This window comes from Lactuca sativa, chromosome 5 (genome assembly GCF_002870075.4).
Source record: "Lactuca sativa cultivar Salinas chromosome 5, Lsat_Salinas_v11, whole genome shotgun sequence".
Taxonomy (NCBI): domain Eukaryota; kingdom Viridiplantae; phylum Streptophyta; class Magnoliopsida; order Asterales; family Asteraceae; genus Lactuca; species Lactuca sativa.
The window spans coordinates 317,341,314-317,361,037 of NC_056627.2; the positions used below are offsets into that span (position 1 = coordinate 317,341,314).

General features: G+C 39.9%; 1 protein-coding gene across 1 annotated transcript; it reads right to left on the reverse strand.

Moving 5' to 3' along the window:
* Positions 1 to 17,358: 17,358 nt before the first annotated feature.
* Positions 17,359 to 18,916, reverse strand: LOC111915530 (nascent polypeptide-associated complex subunit beta-like). The gene is made up of 6 exons (XM_052763586.1): positions 18,777 to 18,916; positions 18,374 to 18,441; positions 18,083 to 18,231; positions 17,945 to 18,001; positions 17,783 to 17,821; positions 17,359 to 17,692 (listed from the first exon to the last, which is right to left on the reverse strand). The coding sequence occupies exons 2-6, from the start codon at positions 18,439 to 18,441 to the stop codon at positions 17,514 to 17,516; spliced, it is 492 nt and encodes a 163-aa protein (XP_052619546.1). The 5' UTR covers positions 18,777 to 18,916; the 3' UTR covers positions 17,359 to 17,513.
* Between the last annotated feature and the right edge of the window lie 808 nt (positions 18,917 to 19,724).

Here is a 19,724-nt window from a genome sequence, read left to right on the forward strand (position 1 = left end):
TTCGTTTCCTACGTTATGTGTATGGATAATAGGTATGGGTTTTTGTGGGATTTTTCGTTTTTTAATGGAAAATACGTGTAGTATTATATGGCTCTAGGCAAATATAAGAAAAAGAAGAATTTTTCCAAACATTATTTTTATTTAAAAAAAAAGTGGGTTTATAAGATAACATGATAGAAAAACAAGGATTACAAATGATGCCCTTTTCTTTAACATGGGGCCATTATTTATTGTACTAGGTACATACATCAAAGACTCATCTCTTTCTTTAGTTCTTTAAACATCTATCATCTTCATGTCAGAGGTTTTTCATGCATGTATGACACACACATGCAAGTTGTATCCATTCTTTAACATTTAGCCATGTACATCCTATGTGTAAGTTTTATCCTTGTAACTTGTGTATAGTATTTTTCTTCTTAAGTCAACATGACTTATCCATTTATGCCTGTATTTTTTGTCTCTACATGGACCCACAATCAGTCTATGTCATCGAAAGTCATTGAAGAGTTTAATGGCGAGACTTTTTCTTGATCTTTTGAAGAAGTACATGTCGGATAAATATCTTAAGTGTGTTGTCTGTATTGACAAATTATGTCTTGTGCTTGTGGACTTGATTTTATCTTACCTCTATCAAGTAAATTTATTTGCTTGTAAATATTGAATTGTTGATCTAGGGGATTCCCTAGCAAATGATATCATGACGGGCGAATATATATTTCCACCATATGTACGAAATCCTTTTTTAAAATTGGTTTCGATAGTTTGGTGAATAACTCTGATGCCTATAGCTCTCCGATAACGAATATCTTTTTCTTCAAATTACATAAATTCTTTTTTTGCCTTACTGTAGTACTAGAAAATGATTCTGCTTTTCCTACCTGCATGACATGATAAGAAGGATATATGTCTTCTTCATAAGAATCCTGTCCTACTGATATGAGTTTAAGGACCATAACTTTTTTTCGCGATATAGTAGGGTTATGTATATAATAATTTTTTACACCCTCTATTATCCATTATGGTAACATTTTTATCTCTTAGAAATCTGGAGATGTGAGATATATCGAGTTTATGGCACCAAAATCGTACCAATATCTAATTTCTTTGGGTGAAGAATCTTGTAAATAATAAATTCTAGTATAAATCCCCAAAAAATCAACATATCTAAAACCTATATCACAAAGATTAAATAATTCTATATCATTTTTCAGCTTTGTATTCCAAAAAATAAATTTTGAGTTGTAAAATTAAACTGAATTTTTTCTTTCATCAGAAATCTTTTTCCCAGTGAGGTCTCAAAGAAATATGTCAGACTCATAGAAATATGATCCTCCTTAATTTTTGAATTTGTTGGTATATGTTTATCTTCAAAAATTGATTTCTCTATAGAAGAAGGAGGAGGTGTATTGTCTTTTTGAAAATCTAAATTTTCGATTATACCCATAATAGTTTTATTGTATGTTTCATAATTGATTGTTCTCTTTTCCATCGGTTATTAGTTCAATAAAAGAGAGTAGTAAAGTAGTAATCTATCCTTATTAGAGGTCATCGATAGAGGTCATCAATATTTCTAAGGCTCTTTCTTAGATATTTAATCCATAAAATAAATGATGATTTCTAGGATTAATTCCTAATTTTTATAAGGAATTTGTTTTAAATCCCGAATAATTAGATAATGAAAAGTTTGCATGTTGTATTTGCTTTAACTTTTTTCTATCAATTAAAACTTTATGTCTATATTCTCATGTTTATCAATTTAGTCATTTATTATAAAATTATGTAAACTTGAAGAACCTGTTAAAACTATTTCTGATTTATTCCTCAGATGAGGTATCTATTTCAGTTAATTTGAAAATACTTTCGTCAAAATCTATATTTTCAAAGTCGTTTATTTGGACAAAATCTCCATTTTTTATCATGTTTTATACATCTTAATATATTTTAAATTTCTTTTTATTTTTATCAAACTCTTTTGGGCGTTTATTAACACAATATCTTATTTCCTTACAATAGTAACAACAACATTCTTTTGGTTTTGGTCCTCTTTTATATGTAGGTTTCTCTGTATTCTTATAACCTTTTCTTTTATTATACTTTGTTTTTTCTTCTTTTAAAATATTTTTTTATATAGTCTTTTCTTTATAAACTTACTTTTTTCTATAGTAATATGTACGACCACATCCTATCATAAGTGATATCTTTGGCTTGTCACAACATAGTGAAATTCTTTTTCTTAATTCTTTAGTTATTTGAGCTAGAATTATATTACCACACCATTCACTTAATTTATCTCTAAAGTGAAATATTCTTTTTCCTAAAGTGTTAGCAATTCGTGGATTATATGTTTGAATTAATTCCCCCCCCCCCCCCCCCCCCCCAAGGGTTAGGCATTTTAGAAAAAAAAAATAATGGTAGGAAATTATTTATATCTAATACTTGGTTATATATACGATAATAGTAATCTTGAAAGACACAAATATATTTTTCAATTTCATACATCTCACATAATTATAATTTGTATAAAGTTGTTGTATATTTTAGACTATTGTAGGATCTTTAAAAACAATTCCTTCACCAAAAAATTCTAATCTAAATGCTTTTTTAGCTCTTGTTATCATTTATGCTATGTCATCATCCATAAAAATAAGATTTCTAGTCTCAAGACTCATATTTTTCCAAAATCGTAAGACGCTATTTAGTAAAGTTTTTTCCAGGAATAATTTTGAAATTTCAAAGTCCATTTTATTTACTGCAATACTTATTCTAAGAGTAGTCTCCCATTTATCAATTGCTTCTTGTGTATTAATTGTACAATCTATATCTAAATATAAACTTGTTAACATATCCCACAAGGAATATGTCAAATATAACGAAACTATCACCTTAGGACGACCTATTCAATGGTCGCTGCTCGATAAATTCTAGGTCGGGGCCCTTACCTTCAAGACCTCGCACTTATGCTTCAGCGCTCTAGTGCCAAGGTCATGCATAAGTCGAGAAGTTTCGGTCTACAACAAGACAAAATAGTACCAGATGTCTCCCAGAGCGACATATGTAGCTCTCAGCACGCCGCCCTCTGGTAGTTCTGCACCAATAGCGAGCAACCGCTAGTAGAGAATGATATGTCAATATGACGCCCCCACGCCCTGTCAATTCATAATGGATAAAAAGTATTGTCAGGGTTCAGTCCCCACGAAAACGAGTATAAAAATAACCCTTATCCTCCAAGAGAAGGGATCGTTTCTTCCTTTTCTTAAGTTAAACCCTTATTCTCTCATCTAGACACTGACTAGACCATCGGAGCTTCGTTCTGGGATCCCTCCCAAACGAAGAATGACATATATTCTTTCTTTGTTGTGATTATTAGGCTTAACCCAATCAAGACATACAGTAACGACGTTAAGTCCCGGTGACATATCACAACATCTGGCGTCATCCGGACGTGTACTTAGTGCTACACAACCTGTAAAACGACACTAGACTTTGGCAATGGCAGATGGAGGACTCGTTTGCCGAACGGTGATGAACTTGCCCCATACAGGCTCATACTACCACCTGACGGCACTAGTTCTTCTACACCAAAGGGGAAAACGTTGACACAGACACCAGCAACGTCATCACCTAATTCCGTAGCAACGTCATCACCTAATTCCGTAGCGGAACTCATAGCCAACTTATGGCAACCGCCACTCGTCACCATAGCTGACTATACGGACAAGTCTAATGCAAATAAAAAAACGTTTAGTCTCAGCGGAACATTGGCACACACACCAAAACCAAAACGAGATCTTCACCATCAAGAAGCTATGCAAGAGACTCGAATGCCACCAGACAGACAATGTAACACTCTAAAAATTCAAGCCAATTTAAACTTTTCAAAAACAACCCAGTTTCGTTAATTCATTACAAAAATGTTTTCAATACAATTATTATCAGAGTCTTCCCAGAACCATATCATAAAACATAAACATGAGGAGCGGTACGATCACGCCTTTGCCTTGCCACGGTTTCCTGAAGTACCTGAAACATTTAAACCACAACTGTAAGCCCGAAAGCTTAGTGAGATACCCCCAAAATACCAACCACATATACCATACACATAACATGCCATATCATGACAGAACACAAAACAGCCATGCACTTCGGGTCTACTGTGTGACTGGTCCGCCGCACCGGGCCTTCAGTCCACCTGGTCCACCCTCCGAGTCTAGCCATATACCTTGAGTCTGCGGTGTGGTTGGTCTGCCCGCACCGGGCCTTCAACCCACGTGGTCCACTCTCTGATTCTACAGTATGACTGGTCCGCCCGCACAGGGCCTTCATTCGGCCTGGTCCACCCTCCGAGCCTCGGCACGTCTGGTCCGCCCTCGTGGGGCCTACAACCTATTCGGACCTGCTCGCTGGGCCTTCGGAATATCCCGTCCGCCCTGGGTATGTTGGCCTACAACACAAAGCAGGACCCGCCTCAACCCAACCCCAGTCAACCAACCATGTGCACATAAACATATAATCATATAACAATTAATCATCAATCAACCGATCTAGCAGATCGCATAACATAACATCATCCTAACCAGGATACCGACCTAACCGGTCACTAGCATATACCATCCTAACTACTAGGATGAAAACATAGCAAAGCAATAACATAACAACGATACCCGGATTACAATCCGATAAAGGGCCGGCCTTGGTGCCTTAGACCCTGTCGATATAGTGAGGATAACTCACCTCGTAACTGCTGATTGAAAAGATAAGATCACGCTGCTCCAACCTCCGACACGAACTCCACCACTGATAATACCAAAAGACCGAACTCAATAAATACCAATAATTACCCAAATATCCCTGGAAGTCAACTGGTCAACTCTTGGTCAAAGTCAAAGTCCTCAGTCAAAGTCAACTTCCTGACTGACTCTACTCGCCGAGTCAGCCCGCTGACTCGTCGAGTCCCCATGTTCTGAAAACTCCCATATCGCGACCCAACTCGCCGAGTCGCCCCAAGACTCGCCGAGTTCAAGGATCTCCGAGTCCTTTCCTGTTCGACACCCCGAGTCATCACTCGACTCACTGATTCGCGACTTAACCAGAAGAGGTTGGGGTTCCATGACCAGACTCGCCGAGTCTAAGGCAATCTTCAACAGACTCGTCGAGTTGTTCTTCCAATTCGCCGAGTTCCTGCATGTCTTCATGCAACTCGCCGAGTACACCCATGGGCTAGGGTTTGGGACAAAGGAACTCACCAACAACTCTTGGGCATAGACTTTATGACTCCTTGGGTCATTACAAGCCTAGATCTGAGGTAGCAACCTTAGATCTTACACCAAACTCGAGATGGACCTCATTTATGCTCCAAAAACCCCATAATTGATAGATCTAGATGTACAAAAGCTCAAGAACAGATCTATTACCTCCAATGCAATCTCCCACTGAAGTAGACCTCAGATCTATGTCCCTTCCTTGCTGCAACCCTTTTGCTCTTCAAGATTTCCTTCATAATCCACTTATCCAAGCTCCAAAATGTGCTCCAATCTCTCACTCACATCTATTAGGGATTCTGGAACTCAAGGGAGGGTAAAGAGGCTGGGGAGAGGGTATTATGTTCTTTATATAGGGCTCAACCCCCGGGATTAGGGTTTTCTCCATACAGCACCAACTCGCCGAGTCCACCCATGCGACTCGCCGAGTTGGTCACTTAACACGCGACCTGTAACGCGACTCGACTCGCCGAGTCTATCCATCTACTCGCCGAGTCTATCCATCGACTCGCTGAGTCGACCTTCTTATTTACACTTTTAGCCCATCAACTTTACTTCTAAATTTCCAGGATGTTACAATTCTCCCCCACTTAAATTAGGCTTCGTCCTCGAAGCCTGCTGCAGCACACAACTCTAGATACTATTCCCACAACGCATCTACTGGAATCAACCGACCCAGGTTCCTCCAAACACTGTTACTAAACCCCTATAAAGTCTAAATCCTTCTCACAGAGTCACGATAATTGCTTCAAGCCGGCCACCGACTTCTTTTTCTGATAACAACACTTATCGATCAATGACCACCCGATGATTCTTCCATCCTTCCAAAACACATAATCACTTGTCTCAAACAAGATAGATATCACCCTGAACCACCGGGTCCTGACCCGGTACCAACTGCTATCCCTTTTCGAATCCAACTCTTTTCTTTTCGTGCTGACAGGATGACACATCCTTCAGCTCCTGAGCAACTCCCATGAGCTCTCCCCCACAATCACATACACGTGCTGAACCTGCTCTAACATCCTCGGGCTGGGAAAACCCGACACACTGACGATACCTCCAACATCCCCAGGATGAGTTACCGCTACATACATAACCTCCTGATCACAACCATATTGAAAATCCAAGGCTCCATCCTTGCCTCCCTTCTGAACTCCTCAGGTTCTATACCACCGGAAATTCATCCGCAACCTCAACAAACACCCAATCCGAATGTGCTTCCATACCACTTGTATTATCACAGTGCTTCAACAACCATAATTGAAATACTCTTGATCATCCATTCTCACTACGGCTTCCACTTCTGTGAACCAACACTCACTCCCAGGGTTACATATCTTCCCCTTTCCTTATCCAAGGAAATCTACTTGCCAACCTTGCCACTTTAGACAAGTGCCACGGTGTACACACCCCACTCTACACTATCCCTTGTAGAGTAACCGTACTCCGTGCATCGCACATGCTCTAAATCTGCTTGCAAGGACTCTCGAGTCCATGCATTGCTTTCCACTAACTTGATCAACACTTGGGGACAGACCATATCAATCATCATTCCCTGGTGACACATTTCCTCATTCTCCTCATACCGATCCACAAACACGTACAGAGTCTTCAGCATGGCTGGACCGCCCCTCCAGGCCTTCAACCTATCTGGACCACTCTTGGAACCTTCAGCATGTCTGGACCGCCCTCCTGGGCCTTCAGTCTGTCTGGACCGTTCTCAGAACCTTCAGCATGTCTAGACTGCCTCTCTGGGCCTTCAGCCTATCTGGACCGTTCTCCTGAGCCTTCGACCTGACTGGTACGCCTTCCGGCCTTCAGTCTATCCGGTCTGCTCAACTATCATACATCATTCCAACTACCCTTCCAGGGAATCCTTCCCGATCATACTGTTCTAGCCCCTTAGGGGTTCCGAACTCTCGTTCCGATCCTGGAATCCTTTCCATGGCCTAAACCCGAGCCTAACATCAGACACTATCTACCCGAATCCATGGTCTGCTCCCTGCACCCACTAGTCTGCCACTTACTCATATCAGCCCACACTCTTGGCTGACTGAAACACCGCTGACTTCCAAACAGCTGATCAACCTCAAATACTTGTCGATCCTCCTGAGAATTTTCCAATTCTCCCCACTTAGAGCACTGACTACCAACCACTGGTGACCCAACCGGCATCACTTAAACATTCTTACTCAACAAATTCTCTTTTACTTGAACTAAATCAAAACGAGCAACCTCCACAAAATCACTTATCCGACATCGCACATCTCGAACTTTAAGGGAGTTCGAATCTTAGCTGAACAATTCTCAAGTCGCAATTGATGTACCTGACAAGAAGATCAATCCACCAAAATCTGGCCATCAATCCCTTGGATGCTAACTGATTTCAACCCCTAACTATCGACTCCTCAAAAATACCATAAACCCGAAATATCAAATGGATACAATACCATAAATTATGTGAACAAGACTGGCAGATATAATACTCCATAACAACCATAAGATAACAAGATATCAAGAAGGAAACGTACCCGCAGCTGCATCCGGCTCTGCCCTGGCCTCCTCTGCTATAAGTTGAAAAGCACGCCCCTGATCCCTCAGGGGCTCTGCTCCACCCTGACCTCCACCCGTAATCCTCAAAGTGGCCGGTGCTGGAGCCTGCACCGGTCCTGCCGCAAGTTGTGGACAGTTGGCCCTCATGTGACCAACCTGATGGCACTGATAATAGATCCTCATATCCTGAACTGGGGCTGACTGACGACAATCCCTCGCATAATTCCCCTCTCTCTCGCACTTGCGGCATGCACCACCGGACCTACAAACTCCGGTGTGACCCTTTCCGCACTTCCCACAAGTGCGGCTGCTCTGATCTCCCAACCTAGTGTCAACGGTCTTGGAGCGTTTCAGCGCCGGCTGCGACTGTGTTGAGGCCTGCCTCTGCTCTCTCAACTACAACTCAATCTCCAAATCACGCCGCCGAGCGGCCTCCTGCAACTCCAGCAAGGTCTCACACCTCTGCGTAGATACAAACTGCCTAATATCCCTCTTAAGCATACTCAGATATCGGGACATCTGAGCCTGATCCGATGCAAACTCCGGGTAAAACATCACCCTCTCAATGAACATCCTGGTGATCTCCATCATCGATTCCGAATCCTGCTTCAGCTCCAAGAACTCCTGAGCCAACCTCTCTCTCTCAACCCGTGGAACATAACGAGTGTTGAACACCTCCCGAAACTGATCCCAAGAAACCGTAGCCCGCTGCACATCCGAATATGACCCCGTGGTCAATCTCCACCAATCCTTCGCCCTGAGCCTCAACAGGTTCAGAGCACACCTCACTCTCTGATCAGCAGGACATGAACACGTGAAGAAACACCCCTCCACGTCTGACAACCATCTCATAGCGACAATTGGATCCTGAACTCCATCGAAGGTAGGGGCTTCGTATTATTGAAGTCCCGATACTGAAAACCTCTACTGGCTCTCCCCCCTGCCGCTGCTACAGCCGATGTAGCCGCCGCAGCAGCCGTCTCTGTAAGAGCTGCATAGCGCTCATCAAAATACTCAACCATGCCGGTCTTGATCGACCCAAACAGTTCCGGCAGCTCGGCCCGGAACATAGCAGCAACCTCATCATGTAGAATGTCACGAATCTTAGCGTCCAACTCATCCGTACTCATCTGACCGATGACCTCCGGTGGCACCGATCCACCCTGACCGCCCTCTCCTACTCCCGTCTAGAGATGAACATACATAACAAGCAACAAATCCTCAATCCTAGAGGAACACTAAATATCTCATACTGACCTACCGGTCCCACAACTCACCCGACCATGAAACTTCCACCAACTCCTGCAGCACTAGTGTATGCTAGTCATACATAACGTTGGACCCCATAGACTTTCGAATATTCAATCCTACCCTAAGCTCCCAATCAAACAAGAACAGAACATAAGGCCAAATCAAACATTCTCAGGCTATAAGATCTTAATTACATATGGTCGTGATGCATACACTAAATATCTACAGTAATGATGTCAATTTCATACAAGGAAACCCTAGGCTAGCAGGCATCATATAATCAGGCAATTTTATCATGCAATTCATGAAGATACCTAGCCTAGTACTAGCATGCTGTTCTATCATATCTCATAAACAAATAACTTGTATAGTATTTTGGGGCTACTTACTGGCTCCGGCTGATCTTACCTCCGTGTCCTCCTTTATTCATTTTTGAAAACCATTTTAAATTCTCTTTTGAAAACTCTCCTTGATTTGAGACTGGATTCACACGAATGTTTCTCCAATTCACTCAAACCAAGGCTCTGATACCAACTTGTAACACTCTAAAAATTCAAGCCAATTTAAACTTTTCAAAAACAACCCAGTTTCGTTAAGTCATTACAAAAAGGATTTCAACACAATTATTATCAGAGTCTTCCTAGAACCATATCATAAAACATAAACATGAGGAGCGATACGATCACACCGTTGCCTTGCCACGGTCTCCTGAAGTACCTGAAATATTTAAACCACAACTGTAAGCCCGAAAGCTTAGTGAGATACCCCCAAAATACCAACCACATATAGCATACACATAACATGCCATATCATGATAGAACACAAAACAGCCATGCACTTCGGGTCTACTGTGTGACTGGTCCGCCGCACCGGGCCTTCAGTCCACCTGGTCCACCCTCCGAGTCTAGCCATATACCTTGAGTCTGCAGTGTGGTTGGTCCGCCCGCACCGGTCCTTCAACCCACCTGGTCCACTCTCTGATTCTACAGTATGACTGGTCCGCCCGCACCGGGTCTTCAGTCGGCCTGGTCCACTCTCCGAGCCTCGGCACGTCTGGTCCGCCCTCGTGGGGCCTACAGCCTATCCGGACCTGCTCGCTAGGCCTTCGGAATATCCGGTCCGCCCTGGGTATGTTGGCCTACAGCACAAAGAAGGACCCGCCTCAACCCAACCCCAGTCAACCAACCATGTGCACATAAACATATAATCATATAACAATTAATCATCAATCAACCGATCTAGCAGATCGCATAACATAACATCATCCTAACCAGGATACCGACCTAACCAGTCACTAGCATATACCATCCTAACTACCAGGATGCAAACATAGCAAAGCAATAACATAACAACGATACCCGGATTACAATCCGATAAAGGGCCGGCCTTGGTGCCTTAGACCCTGTCGATATAGTGAGGATAACTCACCTCGTAACTGCTGATTGAAAAGATAAGATCACGCTGCTCCAACCTCCGACACGAACTCCACCACTGATAATACCAAAAGACCGAACTCAATAAATACCAATAATTACCCAAATATCCCTGGAAGTCAACTGGTCAACTTTTGGTCAAAGTCAAAGTCCTCAGTCAAAGTCAACTTCCTGACTGACTCTACTCGCCGAGTCAGCCCGCTGACTCGTCGAGTCCCCATGTTCTGAAAACTCCCATATCGCGACCCAACTCGCCGAGTCGCCCCAAGACTCGCCGAGTTCAAGGATCTCCGAGTCCTTTCCTGTTCGACACACCGAGTCGTCCCTCGACTCGCAGATTTGCGACTTAACCAGAAGAGGTTGGGGTTCCATGACCAGACTCGCCGAGTCCAATAACAAACTCGCCGAGTCCAAGGAAATCTTCAACAGACTCATCGATTTGTTCTTCCAAGTCGCCGAGTTCATGCCTGTCTTCATGCAACTCGCCGAGTACACCCATGTGACTCGCCGAGTACCTCTAGTTCTTAATCCATACAGTGGCTTTTTAAGCCATGCAGGGGCTCCAATCCATAGATCTACTCTTCTACAACCCACCCATCACATAAAGTAGCAAACTTTACGTGAATCCAAAGAGATCTAAGCATAAAACACTCTAGGGCTAGGGTTTGGGACAAAGGAACCTCACCAACAACTCTTGGGCATAGACTTTATGACTCCTTGGGTCATTACAAGCCTAGATCTGAGGTAGCAACCTCAGATCTTACACCAAACTCGAGATGGACCTCATTTATGCTCCAAAACCCCCACAATTGATAGATCTAGATGTACAAAAGCTCAAGAACAGATCTATTACCTCCAATGCAAGCTCCCACTGAAGTAGACCTCGGATCTATGTCCCTTCCTTGTTGCAACCCCTTTGCTCTTCAATATTTCCTTCCTAATCCACTTATCCAAGCTCCAAAATGTAGTTCTCCAGCGTATTCGTATGGTAGCCCGCGAACATGATCGGCGTAGATCACAGAGTAATCGAGCACAACCTAAACATTGTGACGGGAAGTGTCCCAGTAAAGCACAAAAAGAGGGGGCAGGCAGGTGATGGGACCAAAGCGATCAATGAAGAAGTCGCAAAGCTAGTAGGCGTAGGGATCCTTCAGGAAGCGATTTTTTCGACATGGATAACAAACCCAGTAATGGTAAAGAAACATGACGGGTCATGGAAAATGTGCATTGATTACTATGATCTAAACAACACATGCCCGAAAGATCATTACCCCCTCCCGATGATAGACCAAAAGGGCGAGTCCCTAGAAAGCTTCCAACTCAAATGTTTCCTTGACGCCTATAAAGGCTACTACCAAGTCCAAATATGCAGGGAGGACGAAGAGAGAACAACCTTCCACATTGATTGCTACACATTCTACTACCAAAAAAGGTCATTCGGCCTTAAGAACGTTGGCGCAATGTACCAGCGCTTGATGGATAAGGTCTTCACAAATTAGATCGGAAGGAACGTCGAGGTCTACGTCAACGATATGGTCATCAAGAGCCATGATGAAGTGGCGTTGCTTCGCGACATCAAAGAAACCTTTCGCAACCTAGCACAAAAATATATGAAAATCAACATTAGGAAAGTGCACTTTGGAGTGGAAGAGGGACAATTTTTGGGCTATCAGATAACTAGAGAAGGGATTGCGCCAAACCAAGCCAAGATCCAGGAATTCCTCGACTCCAAACTTCCCCACAGTATAAAGGGGGTCCAGGAGATCAATGGAAGGTTAACGGTGCATGGTAGATTCATTGCCAGGTCAATTGAAAAGGATGTCCCACTCTTCCACACTCTAAAGGGATGTGTCGACAAAAACCAATTTAAATGGACAGTGGAGAATGATAACGCCCTAGAATGCCTGAAGGAAGCCCTTCATCAACTACCAGTCATGGAAGTCCCGCTGCCAAGAGAGATCCTGCAAGTATACCTTGCAGCATCCGACGAAGCCATATCGTCATTGCTAATTGTTGAAAGGAATGAAAAAACAGTTGCTGATACATTTCGTAAGCAGGGCGCTGCAAACCCCTGATATCAACTACCCAATCTTAGAGAAATTGGTCCTTGCATTGATCTATACGGTTAGGCGTCTCCGATGCTACTTCCAAGAGCATAAAATTGAGGTCCTAACTAGTTTCCCGATGAAGCAAGTCCTGCTAAGGCCAGAAAGGTTAGGACAACTAGTTAAGTGGGCCATCGGGTTAGGGGAGCATGACATAGACTATCGACCACGCGCCAGCATTAAGGCTCAGGCCTTGGCATACTTTTTAGCAGAAATCCCCGATACACTCAGAGGCATACCGACAGTCATACCGATAGACCCATCGGAACCGAAAGCAAGCAAAGACATTTGAGAACTACACACCGATGGTGTTGTGAATAAAGAAGGATATCGATTAGGCTTAATCCTTAAGAACCCAAGTGGAGAAGAAATCACATACGCCCTGAGATTCGACTTCCAAGTCTCCAACAAAGAAGTTGGATACGAATCAATTATATTTGATCTTGTAATGATTAAGTTTTCTTTTCAGATAAAGCTAATCCATTTGTAATGCATAAATCTTCAAATGTGTTTAAATGTCGTAAATGCGATTGTATATCATTTGATAATACCAAAATATCGTCAACATAAACAAAAAAAATCATGATTTTTAAATATATTATCCATTTTTCTTCGAAATATTTGTGGAGCATTTTTTAATCCAAAAGACATAACAAGTCATTCATATTGTCCTTGTGGTGTCGAAATGCAATGTATGAAATACTATTTGGATGCATTTTTATTTGCCAAAAATCCACTTTTACAATCAAAATTTGAAAATATCTTTTTATATCTAGTCCAATTGATTAGACTTTCTTTATGTGGTAAAAAGTATCCATCAAATACAGTATTGTCATTTAATTATTCATAATTTATCATCATTCAAGCTTTTCCTCTAGCTATTTCAACATGTTTCCTAACCATAAAGGCAGAAGAACTATATGGACTATGACTTTGTTTGATTAATTTAAGATCTAACAATTCTTTTGTTTGTATTTTAAATTCATTTTGATCATGAGGATTATATCTCATTGGTTTGATTCTCATCTCTTTATTTTTATCTTTCATTTCTAATTTAGTTGTTGTTTGGTTTTTCTCCCAAAATTGTAACTGATGCAACATGGATCTCCGACAACTCTTCTGGACTTCTGCTACGACGGAGATCTGAGAGTCACAGAGAGAGTCGTTAGAATCGCCCTAGGGACAGTGCCCAGGGAGTAGGCTCCGACAATCAAGTTAGATCGATTGGTAGAGATGAGATGGTTCTCCTTAGCTTGAGAGAACCATTTTGGTGCTGGTGGTGGTGTATGGTAGCTAAAGGCGGAGGGTGGCAGCTTAGTCATCCGATCGGAGTCTAGAGTGGCGGCTGAGCCACCGGGAAAAGGTCCTGGGTGGCGGCTTAGCCACCGGAGGAGGTCCCTCTCAATGGAGGAGGTATTATACACTTTATAGTGGATAAATAGGTCAAGGGGAATTAAGTCAGGCCTTGGTCCAACCCAATTCAGGCCCAACTAGCAAAGACTTGGGCTAGGTCGCCTAGGGGCGCCGGGTAAGGTTAGTTGTTGTTGTTTGGTTTTTAAATTCATTTTGATCATGAGGATTATATCTCATTGGTTTGATTCTCATCTCTTTATTTTTATCTTTCATTTCTAATTTAGTTGTTGTTTGGTTTTTCTCCCAAAATTGTAACTGATGCGACATGGATCTCCGACAACTCTTTTGGACTTCTGCTACGAGGGAGATCTGAGAGTCACAGAGAGAGTCGTTAGAATCGCCCTAGGGACAGTGCCCAGGGAGTAGGCTCCAACAATCAAGTTAGATCGATTGGTAGAGATGAGATGGTTCTCCTTAGCTTGAGAGAACCATTTTGGTGTTGGTGGTGGTGTATGACAGCTAAAGGCGGAGGGTGGCGGCTTAGTCACCCGGTCGGAGTCTAGAGTGGCGGCTGAGCCACCGGGAAAAGGTCCTGGGTGGCGGCTTAGCCACCGGAGGAGGTCCCTCTCAATGGAGGAGGTATTATACACTTTATAGTGGATAAATAGGTCAAGGGGAATTAAGTCAGGCCTTGGTCCAACCCAATTCAGGCCCAACTAGCAAAGACTTGGGCTAGGTCGCCTAGGGGCGCCGGGTGAGGTTAGCGGGCGCGCGCGCACTAGGGAAGGATAGCAAGGGAGCGCTAGGCAGGGCTGACAGGAGAGAGCCAGCCAAGGATGGCAATGGAGTGTCTGCTTGTCAGGTTCGGCTGTCAGAAGAGCGCCAAGCAAGGCTAGCAAGGGAGTGTCAAACAGGGATGACAGGAGAGCGCCAGACAAGGCTTGCACGCTAGAGTTGTCTAGGCCATGCGAATGGACCTAATATCATCAAGTCCCTCGAGTCCGATGTGATTGGTATGCGGTCAATGACATTGGACTGGACTCAGTCATATAAATTGTGTGTCGTCAGTAACAAATTTTCAGAATAACATTGTTTTATTATATTTTTAATATGTTTTATGTGCACATCTAGTTTTCTTAACTGTAATTGATATTTTAATAATGGAGTTCCTTTTAGGAATATCACTTTTTGTTTGTAGCCTATATCACCACGTTGGGTTGTGCGGGGTTTAAAGTCAATTGGATATCCTTTTGCATAAGCTTGTGTTAAGTGTTTTACAACTATTAGATAATGGCATAGCGTTTTGAATATTATTTGTCTAAGTATGTTATCATATGTAATTTTATGGAATAATTGTAAAAGATTATTGGCTAATAAGATATCGTATTATGGAAATAAATGGACATTTTATCATGTAAGATCCTAGTAATATATATATATATATATATATATATATATATATATATATATATATATATATATATATATATATATATATATATATATATATATATATATATATATAGCTTTCACAAGCAGCTCCATGGCAATAGTTTTAAGCTCATGGCTTTCAAAACCATATTTGATGATATCACTTCACTTAATTATGTATTATCTATACCCAACGTACAAATCCCTTCTTTAAAACATACCAAGTTTAATTAAGCATACAATTTCATTTTATTTTTACCGGACCTAACAGTTACACTATCTTCCTTATGTAAACATTCTGAACAGCTTCATGTTCCTTTCTTTATTTATCCTCATGATCTAATATAATGTAGCAATTATTTAATTAATTTGTCTTCAAAGTACATATAGCTTATAAGAGATAAGCAAACTCTAAGGAGATTGATATCTACCTTTATTCATGATGCATTTGATTTAGGACATTGCTTAGTATTTTACCTTACACAATTGATTCTCGAGTTGTGACATTCGACCAAAAGTAAGTCTCTTCATGTGTAGCATGTTTGGTCGCTTTTCAAAGATCGAATTCCGAGCTTAAATACAATATTATAAGCTTCTCAATTCGTTCAAAGGTATTAATAAAACAAGCTCATTAATACAATATGAGGTTTGTTTATTAGTTTTTCAGATTATGGTTGACAAATAAATAGTGTATTTTATGCTAGCAATGAAGATGTATAAGCAATCACTAAGAGGTGGCGTTTGTTAAAGCGATTTGAAGGTATCAATTAAGACTATGTTTGGCGTATTAGCAAAAAAGATAGTTGATAGGTGAAAAGCTAGCTGCGAACTTATAAGCTAATTGATAAGTTAGCTTAAATATATAAAATGATATGAAAGGACATTTAGGATAATGAGTTTTCTATAATTAATTGAGGGTATATTTAGAAGAAAAAAAAATAAAAATAAAAATAAAAATAAAAAACTCTTGAAAAACTAATATAAGTAGCATTTTTAATTAGTTTTTTGGTTTGCCAAATATCACAACTTAAAAAAACTCGAAAAATAAACTAGTTTATCAGTTAGCTGTGACATGTGAAACACAACATAAGTAACTACGATGTGGATAAAAACATATAAATGTATTTATCTTATAAAACTAATATTTATGCCAATTGTATGATTACATAAAATGTGCAAACTTATGTTAAAGATGGGTGCATTACATGATTTGGGAATTTTTACTACGATGTGGATGAAAACATAGAGATGTATTTATCTTATAAAACTAATATTTACACCAATTGTATGATTACATAAAATGTGCAAACTTATGTTAAAGATGGGTGCAGTACATGTTTTGGGAATTTTTACTACGATGTGGATGAAAACAGAGATGTATTTATCTTATGAAACTAATATTTACGCCAATTATATGATTACATAAAATGTGCAAACTTATGTTAAAGATGGGTGCATTACATATTTTGGAAATTTTTCGTTTGATAAAGAATAACATAATTTGTGATCAAATGGATTATTAAATGAGGATGCCAATTTGTTATGCATCACAAAGAACTACAGGTAACTTGTACTAAATATATGGGCTCAATCTGATTACGAGAATTGAGTTGTAATCTTGATTTGGTGCAAAATGAAAGAAATGAATTCAACTTGGTTACAATGTTTTATCTATTCATCGAATTCGTTGTTTGATGAATGCTACATCTCATATCACACTTAATGAACGATGATCTTATTATGCATTCTTTTGATGACACCTAATTTGATTTTGTGACTTTTAATGTGTGATACAAAACAGTTAGAATCACCAAGTTATTAAAGTCAACATGTGTATTTTATGTGTAAATTTCATGATTTGACAGTTGAAAGTTACAATTTTGGTTTTTTTGGTATTATAGTTGAAGATAGAGGTACTTTGGGGATTATAAATAGTGGAAAATTTTACAAATAACTTTAGAGGGCGAATTGATCAAAACAAGTAGAACAAAATGACTAAAACACCATACATATTCCTACAAGTTACAAAAAGAGCACATCCAAATGGAACGTATCAAATAAAGAAAAATAATGGTTCAAAACAATAAATGATGCAAATATAAAATGTAACAACCTCAAAGAACCTATGACTTTTGTCCTTCCTCTGCAGCGGCAGCCTCAAAGGTTTCACCTGCCACAAGTTCTGGGACATCATCATCATCGTCCACTTGTGCTGACGTGGCAGCAGCTGCTTCAGCACCACCTGGCACCTGCTTCTGGAACTGCTCGGCTAACTTTCTCAAGTTATCCAAGTTATCTGGTCCTGTAACAAACAATTAAAAAAATGTCATCTTTTTATCACCAAAAAACAAACACAAAATCTAATTCAAAACATGGTGGTGTTTAGACATACCAAGCTGGTTGAGGATGCCAGGGAGAATATCTTGTAATTCTGAAATAAAACATAATAAAAACAGATATTATCATACACCATTCATATTAAACATAGCAATATCCCCCATTAAATCGAAAAACATCTTAATAATATAAGCAAGATATATTAAAGGCAACTTACTCTTTGTTTGAGGAGTACCACTAACAACCCATGTGTTGGCAGCGATAGAGGCTTGAACTGAAGACATATGAACAAAGATTATTGATTTCTTCTGTTAACTTGTAGTTATAATAAAAGGATAAGAGTTTAAATTGGTACCTTTAGGGTTTAAGAACTGAATAACTGTTTCATCCTTAAAAATATTAACTTCCTCAATTGCTGGTATTGCGTTTACACCTATTCTCTTTAAAGTGCTCTGCAGCCTCTTGTCATCTGTGGTGGTTGTTTTATGTACAGCCTTCTTCTTTCTGCAGGTTTAGATCAAATTGAAGATGTAAACAACAACAATTCAATACAGATACATTCTCTTTTGTCTATTTCCTCATTTAAATAAAAACAAAGATAAGCAAACACACATCTCTAAAGCACGACAACATATTAGAGACAGACCTTCTCACGCTTCCCTTCCCACCAGTGCGCACAGCACCTGCCATCTTCTGTAGCTTTTCAACATTCATCTGCCACAAGCAATAGAAAGATAGATGTGGATAAAGTATCAATAATCAAATGTAAATGCAAACTTATAATCTTATAATCAGTAGTAACTTCACAAATGGCGAACTTAAACATCAACATATTAAATGCTAAACATACATCCCTAGCACAGTCGATAATCACACTCCTAAATCAAACAACCTTTTAATTTCGGCTCACAGCTCTCAATTATTAAAACAGACTATAGAAACCGAATCGTAAAATTACCTAAGCTATTGTACAGAAAAAGATTTACAGTCGAGATATATTGAATCGATTTATGAAATCAGATGGTAATTGAAGGCGGAAAAACATTTACCTTGGCGTTGATAAGATATAGAGCGACGAACGCAAGCTGAGAGTGACGGAGGAGGTCTGGGATAACAGATAAAACCCTAGCGTCAATCTTGGGGGTTTATATATGCCGCCGCTACAAAAAGTTTCACATTGCTACCCTGTACTACAGTAGAATTTCACAAAATTCCCTTGTTTTCTCTTGTGTGATGTAAATAGCAATTTTGATCAATCATCACGTATCTATGACCAAATTACGAAATTCCCGTGGTATTTACTTTGTAACGTAAAAATAATTGTCATGTATAATACGGTTAATTGCAAAAAAAAAATCGATTATATTACCATAAAAATTCAATTTTGATACTGATTTTTTTTTTTTTTTTGCAATTATGTCATTATATTTATAACTTTGTTGCAATATCAACTAAATGACTAGTTCTTTTTTATTCTTCCGGTAACCACTTTTCTTGAATTGCAATAAAATCACTAAGTTTATCAAAATTTCGATTTTGACTCCAGTTTAAATTTGTAAGAAAATTACTATATTACTACAAAATTTCGATTTTGGCATCGAGTTTATTTTCTCAATTATGTCATTATATTATATAATTTTTTGCAATGTCAGCCAATTTACCGATTCAAAAGATGTTATTGTGGTTTAGAAGTTCGATTTGTACAATAAATAAATGAAGATCGATCTAATGGTTGAAACTCACTTACACCCTTTCAGAAGATGTTATTGTTGTTTAAAATTTCGATATGTACAACAAGTAAATGAAGACTCCTACAAGGTCGATTTAATGGTTAAAACTCACTGAGCGTTTCTTGTATCGACATTGTAGGGGTCTTCATTTATTTGTTGTACAAATCAAGCTTCTAAACCACAATAACATTTCCTAAAAGGGTGAGTACGTCCTTTCTATTAACTTTTAAGTGAGTTTGAACCACCGGATTAACCTTTTAGATGTTA